The sequence below is a fragment of the Benincasa hispida genome, chromosome 11 (genome assembly GCF_027475165.1).
Source record: "Benincasa hispida cultivar pf3 chromosome 11, pf3_genome.v1.1, whole genome shotgun sequence".
Taxonomy (NCBI): Eukaryota; Viridiplantae; Streptophyta; class Magnoliopsida; order Cucurbitales; family Cucurbitaceae; genus Benincasa; species Benincasa hispida.
In genome coordinates this window covers 19,524,974-19,545,028 of record NC_143488.1, presented here as the reverse complement: position 1 = coordinate 19,545,028, position 20,055 = coordinate 19,524,974, and the positions used below count along the sequence as shown (strand labels likewise).

General features: G+C 39.6%; 1 protein-coding gene across 2 annotated transcripts; it reads left to right on the top strand.

Moving 5' to 3' along the window:
* Positions 1-4,708: 4,708 nt before the first annotated feature.
* On the top strand, positions 4,709-19,357 carry LOC120091303 (proteinaceous RNase P 2-like). 2 transcript variants are annotated; one of them, XM_039049278.2, is made up of 7 exons: positions 4,709-4,966; positions 5,542-6,582; positions 6,951-7,052; positions 7,171-7,346; positions 17,972-18,092; positions 18,195-18,263; positions 18,977-19,357. In XM_039049278.2, the coding sequence occupies exons 2-7, from the start codon at positions 5,665-5,667 to the stop codon at positions 19,184-19,186; spliced, it is 1,596 nt and encodes a 531-aa protein (XP_038905206.1). In that variant the 5' UTR covers positions 4,709-4,966; positions 5,542-5,664; the 3' UTR covers positions 19,187-19,357. The 2 variants fall into 2 exon arrangements, with proteins under 2 accessions (XP_038905206.1, XP_038905205.1); XM_039049277.2 differs by having other exon boundaries at positions 4,714-4,951.
* The last annotated feature ends 698 nt before the right edge of the window (positions 19,358-20,055 follow it).

The window sequence follows — 20,055 nt, the reverse complement described above, 5'->3', positions numbered from 1 at the left end:
AAGCAAAACCTCATCGCCTAAGCCTAGGTCGGACTCTCTCCCGCATAAGGACGAATTTGATGTAGAACCATTTACATCACCAATATATAACAAGTCCCCTAGGTTAGGCATTGATCTGAACAAATGCCCTCCCCTTCTTGAAGAACCCTCTCTTAAAAAACATTATCTCTCTATTTTTCCTATCGTATCAAAATTACCAATGCCTCTACCTTCCCCCAAAATAACAAAACAGACTCTGGCCCTTGAGAAGCTTAAAGTCCCAAGCGTCCAACCGACCATGCCCACTGCTGATGACCCAAGCCTACCAACTCCTACCCTTAAAGAAAGCGGAGGATCCAACATTGGTGAGGCTAGTGGGCATCAAGCTGGTGAAAGAAGCCAACGCCAAAATCCCAACGCGTCTGAAGAAGAGGTTGATCCAGAAGTTAATGAGTCGTACAGATTCCTTCACGATGACCTCTGAGAGTCTATCTTAGGTGGTCTTGATGAGTTGTCACGACAATAGAACCTATCGCAAGTCAGTCGAGTGACTTGATGCGGCAACAACAAGAACTCATTAGTTAACACAACAAGTTGAGAGAATTTGTCCAACACCAGGTTCAGGCAATTCAACACCAATAGATCGTTACCAGAAGCTTCATACACCAACAAACGCAGAGGCAGTATGAGCTATTTAACTTTATAATACAATTTTTCTAAGACGTTCTTGCTCGCCTTGTGGTTGTACCAACCATTCCCTCGCATCTCCAAGCTTCTTTGCAATTTTCAGAGGAAAACACACCACACCAAGAGCAAAATGACAATTATGTGGGCGAATATTAAATTTGGGGGTGTTTGGTTTTCATTTTTTTTAATCTTTTTATTTATCTGTCGTCACATTTTATAATCAATGACTATGAATTTCATTCCAAATGCCAATTTTTCTTTGCCTTTTCTTTAAGCATGTCCCTTGCGTATATCTGTCATCGCATTTTATAATCAATGATTATGAATTGTAGGAGTATATCAACAAGTAGCGGAAGAAACAAGAATCAATAAACACTCTAATTCATTAATTTCGACAGTAACTAAAGCATGCTTAAACTGTAGCAAAAAGGTTTCAAGCCATACCTTTGTAGAACTTCTTCAAATCTCGATTTTCAGCTGCAGACTTCTCCAAATCTTGTTGTAGACCACCTCAAGATCTTCCTCATATTCTCTTGGAACTTTAGATTGAGTTGTGGGACTCAAAGTAAGCTTAAATGAAAGGAACTTGGAGAAGAGCTCACTACTTCAACCCACTTAAAGAACAACTTCTTCAACACGAATTTTCAGCAAAAAATTCTATATTTGCATGCCTCAATTCCACTTCAATCTTCTCAATATATTGTAGGCTATCATGCAAAACAGATGATTGCATGAGATGCAGCTCATGCTTGAAGTTATTGAAGTCAAATGAAGTGGGTTTTGTGTGAGCAAGTTGAAAGCTTAATGGAAAAAACCAAAATTCCATTTTTGTGTTGTTTTTCCAATTTTTCAATTTTTATCAAATGATTTCAAAAATCAATTTGATTTTAAAAAAATTGAAAATATTATTAATTCTATAAAATTAATTTCATAAATTAATTTTTAAATAAAATTAATAAATAATTATTTAAACAATTTAATTAATTCTAATTAATCTAATATCAAATATTAAAATAATTTTACACAAATCCACCTTCATATATTTAAATCATATTTAAATATTAATTCTCCTATTCCGTTTAATTCTTAAACGTGTAATTATATCTCATATAATTACTAATTTCTTTAATTCTAATTTGAACATTTCAAATTAACTTATCAAGTTACTCTAAAGCTAATCCATTCACGAGCTAGTAGGGGGACCTCGTGAACCTATAGATCATTGGCTCCAACGATCCAAAATTAATTGGCTAAACTCATTACACCGAATTAACTCTCATTCGTTAACTAATGGGTCACTCCACTAAAGCCCATAGTTGTACTTCCCTCACTGTAGATATATTATGTCCACATGATTTAACCATAATTAGTAAGTTAACCATTCACAGGTTGTTCGTAATAATAGCTAGGTCAAATGTCTGTTTTATGAACAACTGATTCTTAAGTTCCTTAAGTTCTTACTGATCCTCTAATGAACAATTGATTGTGATCTAATCACTAAATCAAAACTCTCTCAGCCCAGTGAGAGGGTGGGCCCTTTGTTCAAGACCTGGATTTAGTACTTGAGAGAATAACCTTTCTCCTATCCCTAAATTGGGTAGGCGTGAATTCCGTCTTGCACCCTATGTCCCCAGCTATCTATTTGGTCTTACCCCTGAAATGGGAGACTTATTGAGTCGGCGTTGTTGAGCCAACCCTCATATATAAAAATCTAAGGATAATCCCGAATAAACAGGAGTTCATAGTTAGCTCAGAATTAAGATCGAGTTACCTAGGACATCGCTTTGAAATAGTTAGTCTTATACAGTAAACAACGTTATAAAGTAAGAGTGACTTATTTCTTGGTCCGATCTTATGCAAACTCATTGCATCGGACGTCCCCACTCCTCATGTCATAACATATACGAATTAGAATCACTTCGTTTGTAGCACTTTACAACTCTTTGTAACAATTATAGAGTAGACTGCATCCAATAATGTTACCAGAATAAAGTACCCAACCTTAATTATGTACTATAGATCGTTTTTGCTATTTACTCGAACTTGATTCATCTTTATGTCTCTACATAAAGTTCAAATGTTTATATAATAGCCATGGATCTTAGTTTATTGGATTTAGACTTTTATGTATGTAATTTATAAAATTAATAATAAGTTTATTGACTATAGAAAATGTTTATCTTTTTACAAACTGCAAGTTTTAGGACATAAAACCCAACATGAATTTCATTTTGATTACCAATTTTTCTTTGCCTTTCCAAGATGTTCTTGCTTGCCTCTTAATTTACTTCTTTGTTTGGTTGTGTTCCACAAATGACCTCAATGATGACACTGTGCTACCAACACAATGATTAGTATGACTAGTGTTAGTACTTAGCTTTAGGAATTTGCCTTAGGAGACATTTTTTGAAGTTAGTATGCCTGCAAGCTTTATCTCAAACCTCTTTTGCAATATCTTTCTTATGCCATCGCATAAATCGATTTTCAGCAATGAGAATCTTGCTGCCTTCTAAATTTGGGGGTGGGAGAGGTTTGAACTAAATGTGTTCAAAATAGATTTTTTTTTTTAAAATCTCCTTGAAAAAAAAAAAGAAGAAGGAAAAAGGGTCCTGATATCGAAACCTGCTCGTAGTTGGATGTCCGCATGACACCCGTGGGGGCACGCCAGAACGAAGGTGGGGATCGTGATCAACGTAGTAAATAATCAATCGTAACTCCACTGCTTATGTTCAAAATTTTTGAAGGCATGAGTTAAGTCTGAAAAGAGTACATTGCCTGTAGTTGGATGTTCACATGACACTGGTAGGGGTAAGCCAAAATGAAAGTGAGATGCTCAGATCAGCGCATGATCAAACCAAAAGCCAAAAGCCAAGGAAAATCTTTTTATTAAACTTGAAAACCAAAAGCCCATTCCTGAAAACGGAATATAAAATAGCTTTGGAAATGAGTAAGGGATTTTTGAAAAATAAGCTTGCCACATCTAAAGACTGGAAATATTTCCATAGGTAAAAGAATGAAACGAAAGAAAACAATGGTCTAGCAAATCTAAAACAGGAAGCACTTTGAGAGGTATATGCAATGCTTCAAAACTATCAAGACATATTAAGACTCTAAATATATGCTTGACTGCTTGAGGACAAGCATTGTTTTAAATTTGAGGGTGTGATAACTTGTAGAAATATAAGTTATTTAATCTCTTTTATCTAAAGCAATTAGGAAAAAACATGAAAATTGCAACATCTTGGTAAGAGATTCATGAAATTAATTATATCATGCGATTACATGCGTACAAAATCTCACACTCCATGAAAGATATAAAAATCGTGCTTTTTCAATGGAAGAAATCTAGTTATGCGATCACAATGCATCACTGAAAAGGAATTCTTAATGCCAGCATTGGAATCGCATAGTCGAAAACATAGCCTCATGTGTCAGAAGGTGACATGACACGTGAGTGGTAGAGGACAAATCCGAGACTAAGTTGGTAACTGACAAGAAAGCTTTATGGCAGAGTCAATGGACTTAATGCATCATGTCAGTACAATCATTAGTGAGAGAGGAAGAAGTGCTCCTTGACACCTATAAATACTCAATGAGATTTCTATGGAAAAGATATAGTGAAGACATTGGAGGAAACTCTGCACAATTTCTCACTTCATAAACACTTCCCTTCAAGCTCTCGTGAAATCTTGAGTGAAAGCTCAAGATTTCTTTTGAAAAACAAAGGGGAAACTTTACCTTTAGTACAATCTTACGAAGCAGTCATCTACAGAGTCAGAAGGAGTAAGAAATTACAACCCACGACTTGATAATCTATCTTTATCTCTTTTCCTAACTATTGTTGTTATTTATATTGTGTAAAATACTAATCTTTGTATAGTCTGGTGAGATGTACCGAAAAAAACTAAAAAATCAATAAATTAGAAAAAAATTATTTTTTTTAACTAAATACCCATTCTCGGACGAGATGAACTAAGAGAAACTATTCTAACGAATTTTGAAAAAGAGAATGAGTTTTATAATGTGAAAACTTAAAAAGGTTATTTTGACAATTTTCCAAAAAGTTTCTTCCGACCAGTCAGCCTTCAAGCGAGAGGCGACTCCTTCGACTGCTTTCAGCGACTGAGGTGACGACGGCGAACTCCCAGGCAACTGCGTTGACAGCGGCAAACACCCAGGCGACTGAGGCAACGGCGGAAAACACCCTGTGACGAACACGACGAACCAAATCCGGCGGCAATCGCGAAACCTCTTCCTCGCAGCACGCACCACGATGAACTCTTAAGTGCGTTCTTCCTCGGTAACTTAAGCCGAGCACCGTTTTTTCTTCTCCTTCGTTCTTCCCTTTGATTTTGGCCTTGTAAGGATTGCGAATAAAAAAATAACATAATGTAAAATGGGGATTTGTCTTCATTTTATTTTTTTTTATCTTATGTGCTATGTTTGAAGTTACTTGGAACACCTCTTTGCTATAAAATGCTTTGAACTTTGTTTTATAGTTGGTAGATTGATTTTGGAATTGCCAGAGGAACGAGAAAAAGATTTGTATATGTTTGTGTATGTATATGAATGACTTTGAACTTGTATTTGTGGTTGGTTAAGCGATTTTGGAATTGTAAGGAGTTGCAAGAAAGAAAAAAAATTGAATGTAAAATTGGGACATGCTTTGACATTGTCTTTTGATCTAGTTTGCTTTATGTATGGTCATTTGGAACATCTCTTTAGTATAATATGACATTGAACTTGTGTTTTTGTGATTGTAGTTTGATGTTGGAATTGCGAGAAGTTGCAAGAAAAAGGATCATAATGTAAACTAGGATAGGCCTTGTATATATTTTCTTTACTTTTGATCTTGCTTGTTTTATTTGAACTCAGTTGGAACATTTGGTTGCTATTGGGTCATTTCAACTATTGAGCAGTCAAACAGTATCAAAGTGCCACAAAATTCCCGCAGTTAGTGGATTTTTTTTCCTGAGTTTTTCTACAGACCCTCCTCCAATGGATTCCACTGGCTCTCCCAAAGCAAGAAAGAAGTCCAAGAACCAATCACCTGAAGTCAAGTTCCACTTAGACCTCACTAACTGTTCGAGGAGGAAAGATTTACTTTCGGCCATAACTCTCTGTGAAGCTGCAGTTTCAGAGAAGTTGCAATTCAATCAACAACACTTCAATACACTCCTCTACCTCTGTTCTACTGCGATTTCAGACCCGTCATTGAAAGAATCTGCAGTAAGTTTTGGGTTTCGCGTATATAATCACTTGCAATCCATTGGTGTTATTCCTAACGAGGCTACAATCACCGCCGTCGCAAGACTCGCCGCAGCAAAAGGGGATGGCGATTGTGCATTTGAATTGGTGAAAACAATTGGGAAATATAAAGTTACACCCAGGTTGCGCACTTATGATCCCGCATTGTTTTGTTTTTGTGAGAATTTGGAGGTGGACAAGGCTTATGAGGTGGAACAACACATGGTATCTGCTGAAGTGGGGTTAGAGGAACCTCAGATTTGTGCGCTTCTGAAAGCGAGTTCAGAGACAGGGAAAGGGGATAGAGTATATGAGTATTTGCACAAACTGAGACGTTCTGTGAAGTGTGTTAGTGAGTCCACTGCAAAGGCTATTGAGGATTGGTTTTGTAGTGAAAAGGCCTCCAATTTTGGTGAATCGACTTGGGATGTGAGTCTGATTAGAGAGGCAATTTTAAGTAATGGAGGGGGTTGGCATGGAAAGGGGTGGATTGGGAAAGGAAGTTGGACAGTGAAAAGAACAAATGTTGATTCCAGTGGCAAATGTTGCTGTTGTACTCAGCAGTTGGTCTGTGTCGATATTAGTTGTGCTGAGACAGAGAGTTTCGCTCAATCTTTGGCTGCACTCGCCATTGAAAGGGAGACTCAACCAAATTTTATAAGCTTTCAGGTTAGCTAACTTCTACTTGTCTATTTCAAATGCAATGGTTGCCAAGATATGGTACTTAATATGTCCTTATGGTAGAGATATCATCCCATCCCTTGATCCTTATGTTTCCTTTGTTTGAAGCAGAACTTTTTCTCTTTAACCTCTTAGAGGGAGTAAAATGTGGCTATTAACGAATGGAGGTGTAGGAACATTTTTATGGAACCATCGAGATTTTGAGTTTTGCCCTGTTGTCTTTTGTTTTTTACTTCGTATGTGTGGATGTTTAAGTCTGTGTTTTTTATGTTGTCTTGGTGGTTACTTGTTCTCTTAACCTCTTTTTTTTTAACTGATTTCCTTTTTGCCTTGCATGTTATTTTGTTTTATTCAAGGAATGGTTAGAAGTACATAATCATTGTGATGCTATTGTCGATGGAGCAAATATTGGCCTCTACCAACAGAATTTTGCAGATTCTGGATTTAATCTTCCTCAGGTTGTAAAGTATATTTTGGTCCTTTGTTTATTTTGCAGAATAGTGCATGGCATGGCTAGCCTTTCCCATAAGAAACATTATTCATTATGCGTTTGTTCTCTTGATTTCAATAGAGCAGGTTGAGGCCGTTGTCAAAGAACTATGTAAGATGAGCGGAGGGAAATGGCCATTAGTTTTCTGGCACAATAAACGCACCAAGGCTCTATTGGAAAATTCTTCAAGTAGAAGAGTTGTTGAGGAATGGATAAACAAAGGTGCTCTTTATACAACCCCCATTGGCTCAAATGACGATTGGTATGCCCTTGACTAATAATTCTAAAATTCATTTAAAATATTAGTCCTCTGTTTGAGAGTTGAACTTTTGGATTCAACTAGTTTGTGTTTTCTAGAAGCTTGGTGATCATGTCTGCTCAATGCATCTGATAGGTATCGAATTCTTTTATTCCAAAAGAAAATCAAATCAAGATAGGCAGACTCGAGAATTGATCACAAGCGATCAATCCAGACCAACTTCTCACTCTCGAGAAGTTTCCCTCACTCTATTTTTCCTCCCTCCTTCCTAAACTACTTCCCATAGCTTATATATCTCTCTCTCCTTTCATTCTTGTGGTCCCCACTCATCCTTACCTCCCTATTACATAACATTTTCCATCCTACCCCTAGTCCCCTTATTCCTCCGTTGATATTGATCACAACCGTAGGCCTAACGTTACTTTTCCCCCTCCAAAACCACCTTGTCCTCAAGATGAAACGCAGGAAGCTGTTGTTGAAAATTTGCAATCAACTCCCAAGTTTCATCATGCTCTGGCAATCCCTTCCACCCAATGAGAACCTCCCAAGCACTTGTAGCTGGATTCTTATGATATCCCAACACCTCCTGTGGCTCAGTCTCCCACACAAACTTCTTAGAAAAATTGGAAATACCAGTTGCACTACCTTCTGAGGTCCCAAAGCTTTTTTGAGATGTGACACGTGAAACACTAGATGAATGGCAGATCCCTCCGGCAACTCCAAACGATACGCTAACCGTCCCACTTGTGCTAACACTCGATAAGGACCAAAAGTTTTTGGAGATAACTATGAACGTTTGTCTATAGGGTCGTAGTTTCAAATAAACAAAATCGCCGACCTCAAGTTCAACATCTCTCCTTTTCCGGTCAGCATACTTCTTCATTCTCTCCTGTGCAACACGCAAATGTTCCTTCAACATGTTCAAAGTCACATCCCTTTCATGTAATTGTTGATCCAAACTTGAATTAGAAGTAGCTTGTTCTCCATAAGCAATCAGCGTTGGAGGTAATCGACCGTAAACAGCTTGGAAGGGAGTAACCCCCAGTGAACTATGGTACGTTGTATTATACCAATACTCAGCCCAATGAAGCCACTTATACCACTGTGTAGGTCGTTCACCACAAAAACATCGCAAGTATGACTCAACACTCTTGTTCACAACTTCCGTCTATCCATCAGATTGAGGATGATAGGCTGTACTCATTTTAATTGAGCCCTTGCCAAACGAAACAACTCTTGCCAAAAATGACTCAAAAATACCTTATACCTATTAGAGACTATCGACTTGGGAAAACCATGAAGTTGCACCACTTATCTCACAAACTCTTCAGCCACTATCTTTGACGTAAAAGGATGTTTAAGGGCCAGAAAATGACTATATTTCGACAATCTATCCACCACCACGAAGATGCCATCATATCCTTGTGATTTTGGCAAGCCTTCAATAAAATCCATCAAAATGTCTTCCATATGGCGTCAAGAATTCCCAGAGGCAACAACAAACTAGCAGGTGATAATGTAAGGTTTTATTCCGTTGACAAACTGCACACTCCTCCACATACTTTTTCACATCTTTCTTTATTCCTTACCAACACAACTCACCAACCAACCTCTTCTACGTACGTAAAAACCTCAAATGTTCCCCAAATACTGAGTCATGGTAAGTATGCAAAATCGTGGGCAATAGCACAAACTTCTTTGAAAGAACCAATCGATTCTTGTACTTCAAAAACCCCCGACTTAGAGAAATATGACACACTCTCCTCATCATTCATTAATTTCTGTATCACTTTCTTTAACTTCGGATCTTGTTGAACTTCTTCTTTAATAACATCCACGTCTAACAATGTAGGCACTGTTAGAGTAGCTAGCTGAATTCCTTCGGGTCTACTTGACAAAGTATCAGTAGCCTTATTCTCCACTCCCTGTCGATAAACAACCTCAAAGTCATAACCAAGCAATTTGGAGATCCATCTTTGATGTTAGGGTTGTATTATTCTCTGCTCCAACAAGAACTTGGCTCCAACAAGAACTTGAGAGCCTTCTGATCCTTCTTGACTACAAACTTCTGCCCAAGCAAATAAGGCCTCCAACGTTGGACTGCCATAACCACAACCATTAGCTCCCTCTCATACACAGGCTTACCATGATCTCTATCTGATAATGTATGACCAAAATAAGCTATAGGCCGACGTTATTGCATCAGCACTGCCCCAAGTCCGTATCCAGAAGCATTAGTTTCAATTTCAAGCGGCTTGCTAAAATCGGGCAACATCAAAATAGGTAACGTTACTATGGCCGTTTTCAACTTGTCAAAGGCCAACTGAGTCTTCTCTGTCCACTGATAAGTCTGCAGCTAGACTTCCATAATTCTGCACAAATCTCCTAAATATCCAGTCATCTCTGAAAAACTTCGAACTTCACGTATACATGTCGGTATTGGCCACTCCAAGATTGCTCAAATCTTTTATGGATCAGCTTCCACCTCCTCTCCTGAAATTACATGCCCCGGATACTCCACCTTCCCCTCATGAATTGACATTTTTGTTGATTAGCATACAACTCATTCTTTCGTAATACAGATAAAATGGTTTCCGAATGTTGCACATGCTCCTCCAAATCCTTGCTATAGACTAAAATATCATCAAAGAACACCAGCACAAACCTGCACATATAAGGCTTGAACACCTTGTTCATTAATGCTTGAAAAGTATAAGGTGCATTCATTAGCCCAAAAGGCATCACTAAAAATTCGTAATGCCCTTCATATGTACGAAATGCTGTCTTTTCAACATCATCTGGGTGCATTTTGATCTGGTGGTAACTCGACCTTAAGTCTATTTTCGAAAACTAGACAACACCACTTAACTCATTGAATAATTCCTCAATCGTTGGTATTGGAAATTATTCAAGAATTGTCACATTATTCAGTGCCCTGTAATCAACACAAAACCTCCAACTTCCATCTTTCTTCACTAATAATACCAGATTGGAATATGGACTTGCACTTGGTCGGATAATTCCCAAGGCCAACATGTCTGCTACCATCTTCTACATCTCTGTTTTGATGCGCGTATTTGTATGGCCTCATATTCACGGGGTCTGTTACATCCTTCACATGTATATGATGATCTATTCCCCTTTTAGGAGGCAACTCCTCCAGCGACTGAAACACATCATCATACTTCAGAAGGACTGTGGTCAATGCTTTAGTTGGATCGAACACAATTTTCACTCCATAAAGTTCTTCCCATGTATCAAATCCTTGCAGCGTACGACATTCCACCATAAATCCCTGGTCTCCTTCCATCCATGTCTTCATCATTCACTTCAAGTTCACTTGCAATTTCTTTGGACTTGGATCCCCCTTCAAGACCACCTTCTTACTCGATTGCTCAAACTTCATCGTTAGAGTTCTCCAGTCCACTTCAATTACTCCTAACACGTGTAATGATTTCTTCCTCAATATGACATCCACCCCTCCCAATTCTAACGGCAAAAAGTCTTCTTTAAGTCTCAACCCTCGCAGCTGTAACTGAACTCCCTTACAAATTCCTTTTCCTCTTACGACTGTGCTAGTTCCCATAACAACACCATAATTGGCTGTTTCTTCCTTTACCAATCGCAACACCTTTACTAAACGTAGAGCGATAAAGTTGTATGTTGCTCCACAGTCAATGAGCACCACAACTTCCCGTTCAGCTATCTTTTCCTTGATTTTCATAGTCCCTGGATCAGTGTGCCCAACCACCGAGTTCATGGACAATTCGACAATTTCTTCAACTGCTACAGCCTATAATTCAACAGCTTCGAAATTCTCTGTCACATCCTCATAAACCTCTAAATCCTCCATATTTTCTCGTATAACTAGGAAGTGAAGTTCTTGCCGATCTTTCACCTTACATCGATGTCTCGCAAAATATCGCTTGTCGCAATGAAAACATAGCCCTTTCTCCCTCTTTGTTTTAAATTCAGCATTAGACAACTGTTTAAAAGCTCCTTCCCGCTGACTGTCAGTTGGCGATACTCCACGGAGAATGATCGTTCTCATCAGAATCACGTTAGATCCCTTTTTCGTCTCCCCATCGAAGTTGAGTTCGTCGATTTAGGGCTAACTAACGAATTTGGACTTCTATGTTTCATATTCGACTTTTCGTTTTCCTTTGAAAAGGCCTTAGATCGAATTAATTCTCTATTTTCTACTCGTTGGGCCACCTTCATCATATTCACTAGCCCAATCGGCTCCCAACACTCAACCTTGGCCCTAACCCAAGGTACTAACCCATTCATAAAAGTATTTTCCAACACTTCATACGTTAAATGCAGCAACAACACCACGAGTTTATCAAACAAATTGATATATTCCTCAACAGTGTTTTCGTGTCTAATCGCGAGAAATTGACTACATACCGTGATAGAAACTCAGTTATGTATTTACTATTCTGGCTCAAATTAGCCTAGGAAGCCGAGACCTCCTCCTTACAAGCTCGCAAGCTGAATTTAGATCAAAATCTTCTATGCCTATCCCTCCTTCCCCTCTCCTTGCTTTATACTAATTTTGTAACAAAAATAACAGATTCCTCACAAGTGGTCCCTACCATTTCATTCTCCCTAACTATCTTTATTCCCTTCTTCTTCCTCATTTACATTTGTACCCCCCTTCCTATTTTTCTTGTTGATTCTTCTTTCATATTTTCTAAATATAGGAGGTCTATCATTACCCTCCCCCCAAAATACCACCTTGTCCTCAAGGTGAAAGTTTGGAAATTGTTCAAATGTTGCTCCTCCTTCCCATGTTGCATCTTTGATTGGTAGGCCTTCCCATTGGATGAGTACTTCAAGATCGGTAGGTGATAATATGGTGGTGCCGATCTTCCGGATTCCCAAGACTGCCATTGGTTTGAGCTTGTGTTGCTCTTCTAATTGCCAAGCTGGTGGTGTAGTGATTCTCGGCAATAGAGTGCCTACGGCCTTCCCCAATTGTGAAACATGAAGTACAGGGTGTATGCTTATATCGGGGGGAAGGTCTAGCTTGTATGCTACCGGTCCGATCCTTTGGATGATTTGAAAAGGGCCAATGAAGCGTGGTGCCAACTTTGGATGTTTGTGCACTAGTAGAGAGCTTTGGCGGTATGGTTTGAGTTTGATGTATACCCAATCCGAGACTTCAAAGTTCACCTCCCGTTGTTTAGAATCTGCTAATGCCTTCATTCGCTATTGGGTTGCCTATAATGTACTCTTCAATTGCTTGAGCATTTCATCTCTATTTTTCAATAACACATCCACTTCTCCTATTGTGTTCCCATGCTCATAACAGACTAGTGGGGGAGCTGGTCGGCCGTATACCACTTCATAGGGTGTTTTCTTGATTGCTGTATGATATGATGTGTTGTAGTTATACTCAGCCCACGCCAACCATTTAGACCACTATGATGGTGTTTCCATGGTGAAACAGCGGAGATATGCTTCTAATCCTCTATTGACTACTTCTGTTTGCCCATCCGTTTGAGGATGGAATGATGTGCTCCTCTTTAGCTGGGTTCCCATTAGTTTGAATAGCTCTTCCCAGAATAGGCTAGTGAATATCTTGTCTCTATCTGATACTATGCTTTGGGGAACTCCATGTAATCGTACAATCTCTCGAAGGAATACCCCAGCTACGGTTGTTGCGGTGTATGGATGGCAGAGGGTAAGGAAATGTGCATATTTAGACAAGCGATCTACCCCTACCAAAATGGAATCATACCCCTCAGATTTTGGCAAGCCAACGATGAAATCCATACTGATATCCTCCCAAGTCAGTTCTAGTATAGGCAGCGGGTGTAGCAATCCGGTGGGTGCTAGTGATAAATACTTGGCTTATTGACAAACCGAACAATCTCCCACGAAGGCTCTTACCCGTGCCTCCATGCCTTTCCAGAAAAATTGTTTCTTCAGCCGTTGGTACATCTTAACTACCCCATTGTGTCCTCCGATCGGATTGTTGTGGAACTCTTGTAGCAGCAAGGGTATGGTTGGGGATTGGGGTGGCAATATAATTCGTTGCTTGTACAACAAAAGGTTCCCTTTAAATGAATAACCTTGTGGGTGCGACTGTCTTGTTCGAATACTTTCTCGAATGCCTTGCAACTCTGGTTCTTGCTCGACTTGACTAATAAACACTGCTGGATTGAGTGAATTGATCACACTTAACATAGCTATTTCCATAGTGGAAGGTAGTCTAGACAGGGTATCGGCAGTTGAATTCTCCAGTCCTCTCTTGTATTCGATGTCAAAATCATATCCGATCAGCTTGCCCACCCATTTCTGATACTCTCCCGCAATGATGCGTTGTTCCAACAAGAATTTTAGGCTTTTTTGATCGGTTCGCACGATGAACTTTCGCCCCAAAAGGTATGGTATCCATTTTTTCACTGCCATGACTATGGCGATTACTCTCGTTCATATGCGGCCTTGAGGTGATGCGTTGGTGGGAGAGCTCTACTGAAGTAAGCTACTGGTCGCCCTTCTTGCATTAATACCGCTCTAACCCCTACCCCTGATGCGTCCGTTTCCACTATGAATACTTGGTTGAAATCAGGGAGCTTTAGGACAAGGAGTTGTGCCATTTGTTGCTTCAAAGTTTCGAAAGCCGCCTGCGCTTCCTCATTCTATAGAAACTTCTCCTTCTTGAGTTGCTGTGTCAGTGGAAACGCAATGGAGCCGTAGTGAGCTACAAACTTGCGGTAGTACCTGGTCAGCCCCAAGAACCCCCTTAATTGTTTCACAGTGGTCGGGGTGGGCCAGTGTAACATAGCTTCAACCTTCGACGGATCAACAGCCACCCCTTCAGCTGATATTATATGGCCCAAGTAGTCAATCTGATTGGCCGCGAATGTGCATTTCTTGAGGTTGGCCATAAACTAATTGTCTTCCAATGCTTGCAACACCAAGGACAAATGGCGCACATGATCACATAATGAAGAACTGTAAATTAGGATATCATCGAAGAACACCAATACAAATTTTCGTAAGTATGGGCGTAAGAGTTCGTTCATTACCGATTGGAATGTTGATGGAGCGTTCCTCAATCCAAACGGCATGACTAACAACTCGTAGTGGTCTTCATGGGTGCGGAATGTCCTCTTGTGAACATCTGAGGGTACCACTCGAATTTGATGGTTGCCTAATTTTAGATCGATTTTGGAGAAGATTTGTGCCCCGGCTAATTCATCAAGGAGTTCATCGACCATTGGGATGGGGAAGTTATCAGGTACCGTTGCTTGGTTCAGGGCTCTGTAGTCTACACAAAATCGCCAACTCCCATCCTTCTTTTTCACTAATAACACAGGACTGGAGAACGGGCTTGTGCTTGGTTGGATAATTCCGGCGGTGAGCATCTCTTCTACCAACCTCTCGATCTCATCTTTTTGGAATGGAGGGTATCGATATGGTCTGACGTTCACCGGCCTAGCTCCTGGCTTCAGCTCAATATGGTGCTCATGGTGTCGTACTGGAGGCAATCCTACTATTGCTTGGAATATCGACTGGTACTTCTTCAGAACCTCCCGGATTTCAGGGTCATTTCCTTCCTCTGTTCGGGGTCTTTCCTCCCCTGCTACGGTAAGCAGAGAGTTCAATTCGAGCAAGATGCCCAATTCGAGCAAGATGCCCTGGCCTTCTTCCCTGACTAATTTCATCATTGATTTGAGAGATATTTGTGCCTTCATTAAACTACGGTCTCCCTTCAAGTGCTCCTGCCAATCTCCGATGTGCTCCAATCGCATTCCCAACGTCATCAGCCATTGAACTCTTAATACCACATCGGCGCTGCCCAGAGGCAAAAGGAAGAAATCATTAATATTGCAAGGTTAGGGAGGTTAAGTTTTACCCCTTTACTGATGTCGGTTGTCCGGGCTGAGCTTCCCGTTCCCAACATGATATCGTAGCTTGTCGTGGGCGTTTGTGGCAATTCAAGAGTCGTTACCAGCTCCTTATCAATGAAATTGTGGGATGCCCCACTATTGATGAGAACAACCACATCCCTATCTCCGATTGCCCCTTTGACTTTAATTGTTCGGGGCGAGTCAATTCCTGCCAATGAGTTGAGGGCAAGTTCTGCCGCTTCGTGCTCAGTGGTCTCGACCACCATGGATTCCAGAGTCGTGGGCACTGTCATATCGATTTCACTCGATTCTTCCCTGTGTCGACCGTCACCTCGTCCCCTTCCTCATCATGGTGCAGCAAGATGCTCAATTCCCTTTTCTTGCAACGATGACCCGGAGTGTACTTCTTGTCACAGCGGTAGCACAGCCCCTTGTCCCTCCGGTTCTGCATTTCGCTGTCAGATAGTCGTTTGAATGCACCGGCCGTGAACGACCTCCCATTTACATCCTTCTGTGTGACCGAGTTAGAAGACGTACCTCTGTTGCGGGTTGGGTTGAGAAAAATTGTTCGGGCTGCCGGTTGCGTGTGATTGTTCGGGCTGTGGCCGGTTTGACCCATGGTGGTATTGAGGCCCGCTGTTGCTGCCCTGGACCCAGTTGATTTCGATGGGCTTGGGCCGCCTCTGCCCCATTTCTTCCTTCGGGCTTCCTCCGTATCTTCGATGATCTGGGCCATCCTCATCTTCTCCTTAAGCTCAACTAGCTTAAACATCCTCATCTCGATTTGGATATCTTCTTTCAGCCCACTGATGAACTTACTCTCCAACTTTTGTCTAAAAGATCTTTCAACAGCCCCGATAGTTGCTTGAACCGCCGTCGGTATGCATCCTGCTTCAGTGTGAGTAACTCGGCTCGCCGATCATCTTCTTTAACCAACAGAAAATGTAGCAGAAGCTGTTCTTTGAACTTCGCCCAAGTATCCATCGGTGTCCTTTGTTCTTCCCATTGGTGCCATTCCAAAGCTTCCCCTTCCAAACACAGTATTGCTGCTTCAATCTTTTCCTTCTCCGATAAGCGGTTTACCACGAAATACCTCTCAACCCTATGAAACCAGCCCAATGGGTCTTCCCCGGCTTCCCCTTTGAAGATTGAAATTTCTAACTTTCTCAGCCTCATATCAAACAACGACACTTCTCTCCTCTCCCCGACACCTTCCTTTGCTGGTTGTTTCCCTATATCCGTCATTGTCCGCTCGGATGAACCCGATTCACCTTCCCCGATTGCTTCCGACTTCTTCGACCAAACCTCCAATGGTCGTATCATTTTCTGCTCAAGTGTTTCTCCCAGGGCTTCGATCTTGGCTGCCATAATGTTTTCGGTGACTTGCTGCATCTCCATGAATCGTTGGTCCATTCGATTTTCCATCCCTACCTGTAGTAGGGTAAGTTGCTCTTCGACTGCTGAAATTCTTGCCTCCATCTTCTTCACCATACCCTTCCCAAGAAGGAATGACTCTGATACCAAATTGATAGAAACTGGGTTATGTATTTATTGTTTTGGTTCAAATTAGCCTAGGAAGCCGAGACCTCCTCCTTACAAGCTCGCAAGCTGAATTTAGATCAAAATCTTCTATGCCTATCCCTCCTTCCCCTCTCCTTGCTTTATACTAATTTTGTAACAAAAATAACAGATTCCTCACAAGTGGTCCCTACCATTTCATTCTCCCTAACTACCTTTATTCCCTTCTTCTTCCTCATTTACATTTGTACCCCCCTTCCTATTTTTCTTGTTGATTCTTCGGTCATATTTTCTAAATATAGGAGGTCTATCATACCGTTCCTTGCTGCGGAGAGTGAAATCGCTGAAGAAGCTTCATCTTCAACGTCTTCTAATCAGAAAAAGGCTCCCGTTCTTCCTTTGCACGATATCAATCCAATGGTACGACTTCGAAACTAATGACTGCAACCGTCAACTTCTCTGCTTCCTCAACTTGTGCATCTGGATCAGTTCCGTTGAATATCGGCATTTTGACTTTCTTGAATTTGTTCCTTTCAATTCCGATTTCTCCTGTCCCTGTACAAAAGAGTTCATTTAGAGTCGTAGATGCTTCACCAACTCCTTCCTTCGACTTCTTGTTTCCGCCAGTTCCCTCCATCTCCGTGTTAATAATCGAATTCGATCTTGTTTGAGCCACTTTCGTCAACGGACTCATTATCATTTTCTTTAACTCCTCTGAATTTCGTTGATAAATGTCAGCTTGCGTAGTAAGCCGCTCAATACTCTTTGCCAATGAATTCATCACTTCCTCGATTTTCGGCAATTTATGAATCTCAACTCGTATTCCATTAATGTTTGCTTTACTCGCCTTAATTCTCTCTTCAAGACGTCGTTGAGCCATTTTCGACAGCTTCCCCAGGGTGAAGAGCTCTGATACCAAAATGATAGGTATCGAATTCTTTTATTCCAAAAGAAAATCAAATCAAGATGAATAGACTCAGGAATTGATCACAGGCGATCAATCCAGACCAGCTTCTCATTCTCAAGAAGTTTCCCTCACTCTATTTTTCCTCCCCCCTTCCTGAACTACTTCCCACAGTTTATATATCTCCCTCTCCTCTCATTCCCGTCGTCCCGCTCACCCTTACCTCCCTATTATATAACATTTCCCATCCTACCCCTTATTCCTCCATTGATATTGATACACAACCGGAGGCCTAACAGCATCCAAACTGTTGTAATCATATTTTTTTTTACCATATTTAGGTATTGGCTTTATGCCGCTGTGAAATTGAAGTGCTTGCTTGTCACAAATGATGAAATGCGAGATCACATTTTTGAACTTTTGGGAAGCGACTTATTTCTTAGGTGGAAGGAGAAACATCAAGTATGTGTTATCTGCATAAACCTTAGTCGGTAGATAGTTTAAGTTTTAACTACTTGTTGAAATTTGTATGTTCACATGCATTGTTGTATCATGTTTTTGCAGATTCGTTACACTTTCGTTAAGGGTCAACTGAGACTTGAGATGCCACCCCTTTACTCTGTTGTAATTCAGGTACCTTCTGCTTCCTCATCTTCTTGTCTTTTTATAATTTACACACGATTTTACTCGTCATTTTGAACTTTTAGTTTCAGCTGAAAATTATTAGAAATAGTTTGTTTTCAACATTGACTAAGATTTCAAAAATGTTTACGGAATATTAATACGCGGCAAGGAAAATCAGTAGAAAGCCTAGAAACAGACGGGGTTGCTGGCTGTTTGAGGTTTTTTTTCTTTTTTCTCTCAGGACAAAAAGGCTACTGGAAATATTTGTCCACCTAAGAGTTGTCTTCAGTTTGTTCTCACGATAGTTTGTTTTTAACAGCTGGGAATTGAAGTTCTTCAAAGTTTACAAGTTCATAAGCAAATATGATTTCCTTGTTCATGTAGAACTTAATCTTTATAGGCTGACCCAATCAAATATCTAAGAAATAGTTCTTGTAAAATATGCTGCAAAACAAACTGTCAGTCATCCTTGGAATGACTATTTTGGGAATATTTTCTACCCTTAGCCAATCTGAACTCTAAGAATTAGTTCTTGTAGAACTTGTTGCTAAACATACTGCCAATCATACTTAAAATGATTATCAATTTCTCGAATGTTTCTTAAAATTGAGAAATGAGAAACAGGAAATAGTTTTATTTCACATACATGTGTTTGAAAACTGGAAACAAAAAGACGGTAACCTTATGAAATCACCCTCTAATTATCCCTGCCTTCGTTTCAGGAATCAGAAACAGGATCTTGGCATGTTCCAATTGAATCAAGTGACTCTGAATTAGAACGAACATGGTTGTGTGTTACCAGGCCAGGTGTTTCTGAAAACATCGAGGCTCAAGGGTCATGTGGGAGTGTAGGCAGTTATAATCGACTGCATGATTCGGCCGTAGCACGTAAAAGAAAAGAGAGGCCATCGTCAACCTCCGAGCTTGCCTAGATTTGGTGGTGGTATTCAGCAGATTGCAAAGCTGATGAATCCATGTTTATTTTTTATCTGTCTCAATTGTTGGTGTTCATTTCCCTGGACAACGACAATGTTGCATCCTATCTCATTAGTCACTTCTTAATTATTTTATTTTAGGGTTGGTAACCATTTTGTTTTTAAAAATTAAGTCTATTTTCTTCCATTTTTTACCATAATTTTTCATCTTTCTTAAGTACAATGGTTGAATTTTTAGCTAAATTTCAAAAACAAAAACAAGTCTTTAAAAACTTTTTTTTCCTCGAAATTTAGCTTGATTTTTTAAACCATTGGTAAAAAGTAGAAACAAATGATTAAATTTGAAAGTGGATGTAGTGTTTATAAACTTAATTTTCAAAAATAAAAACTCAATAACCAATTTTTTATAAAAAAAGGTCTTAGTTTTTAGTTTTTAGTTTTTTAAAATTTTTGAAAATTAAGCTTATAGACACTAGTTTTCACCTAAAAGATTTTACTTTATTATCTATCTAGTATCAATGGTTTAAAAAGTCAAATCAAATTTTGAAAACTAAAAAAGTAAACCTTATTTGGTAACCATTTTATTTTTTAAAATTAAGTAGACATTATTTCTCACCTTCAAATTTCTTCATTTGTTATCTATTATATATTAATAATCTAAAAAATTAAACCAAAATTTGAAAACTAAAAAAAAGTAACCTTCAAAAGGTTGTTTTTGTTTTTGAAATTTGGATAAGAATTCAACTATTGCACTAAAAAAAATATAAATCATTCTAAGAAATGGGGAAGAGTAGGCTTAATTTTTAAAAATTAAAAACAAAAAATGAGTTGATTATCAAATGAGGCCATAACTTTTAAAATTTTAT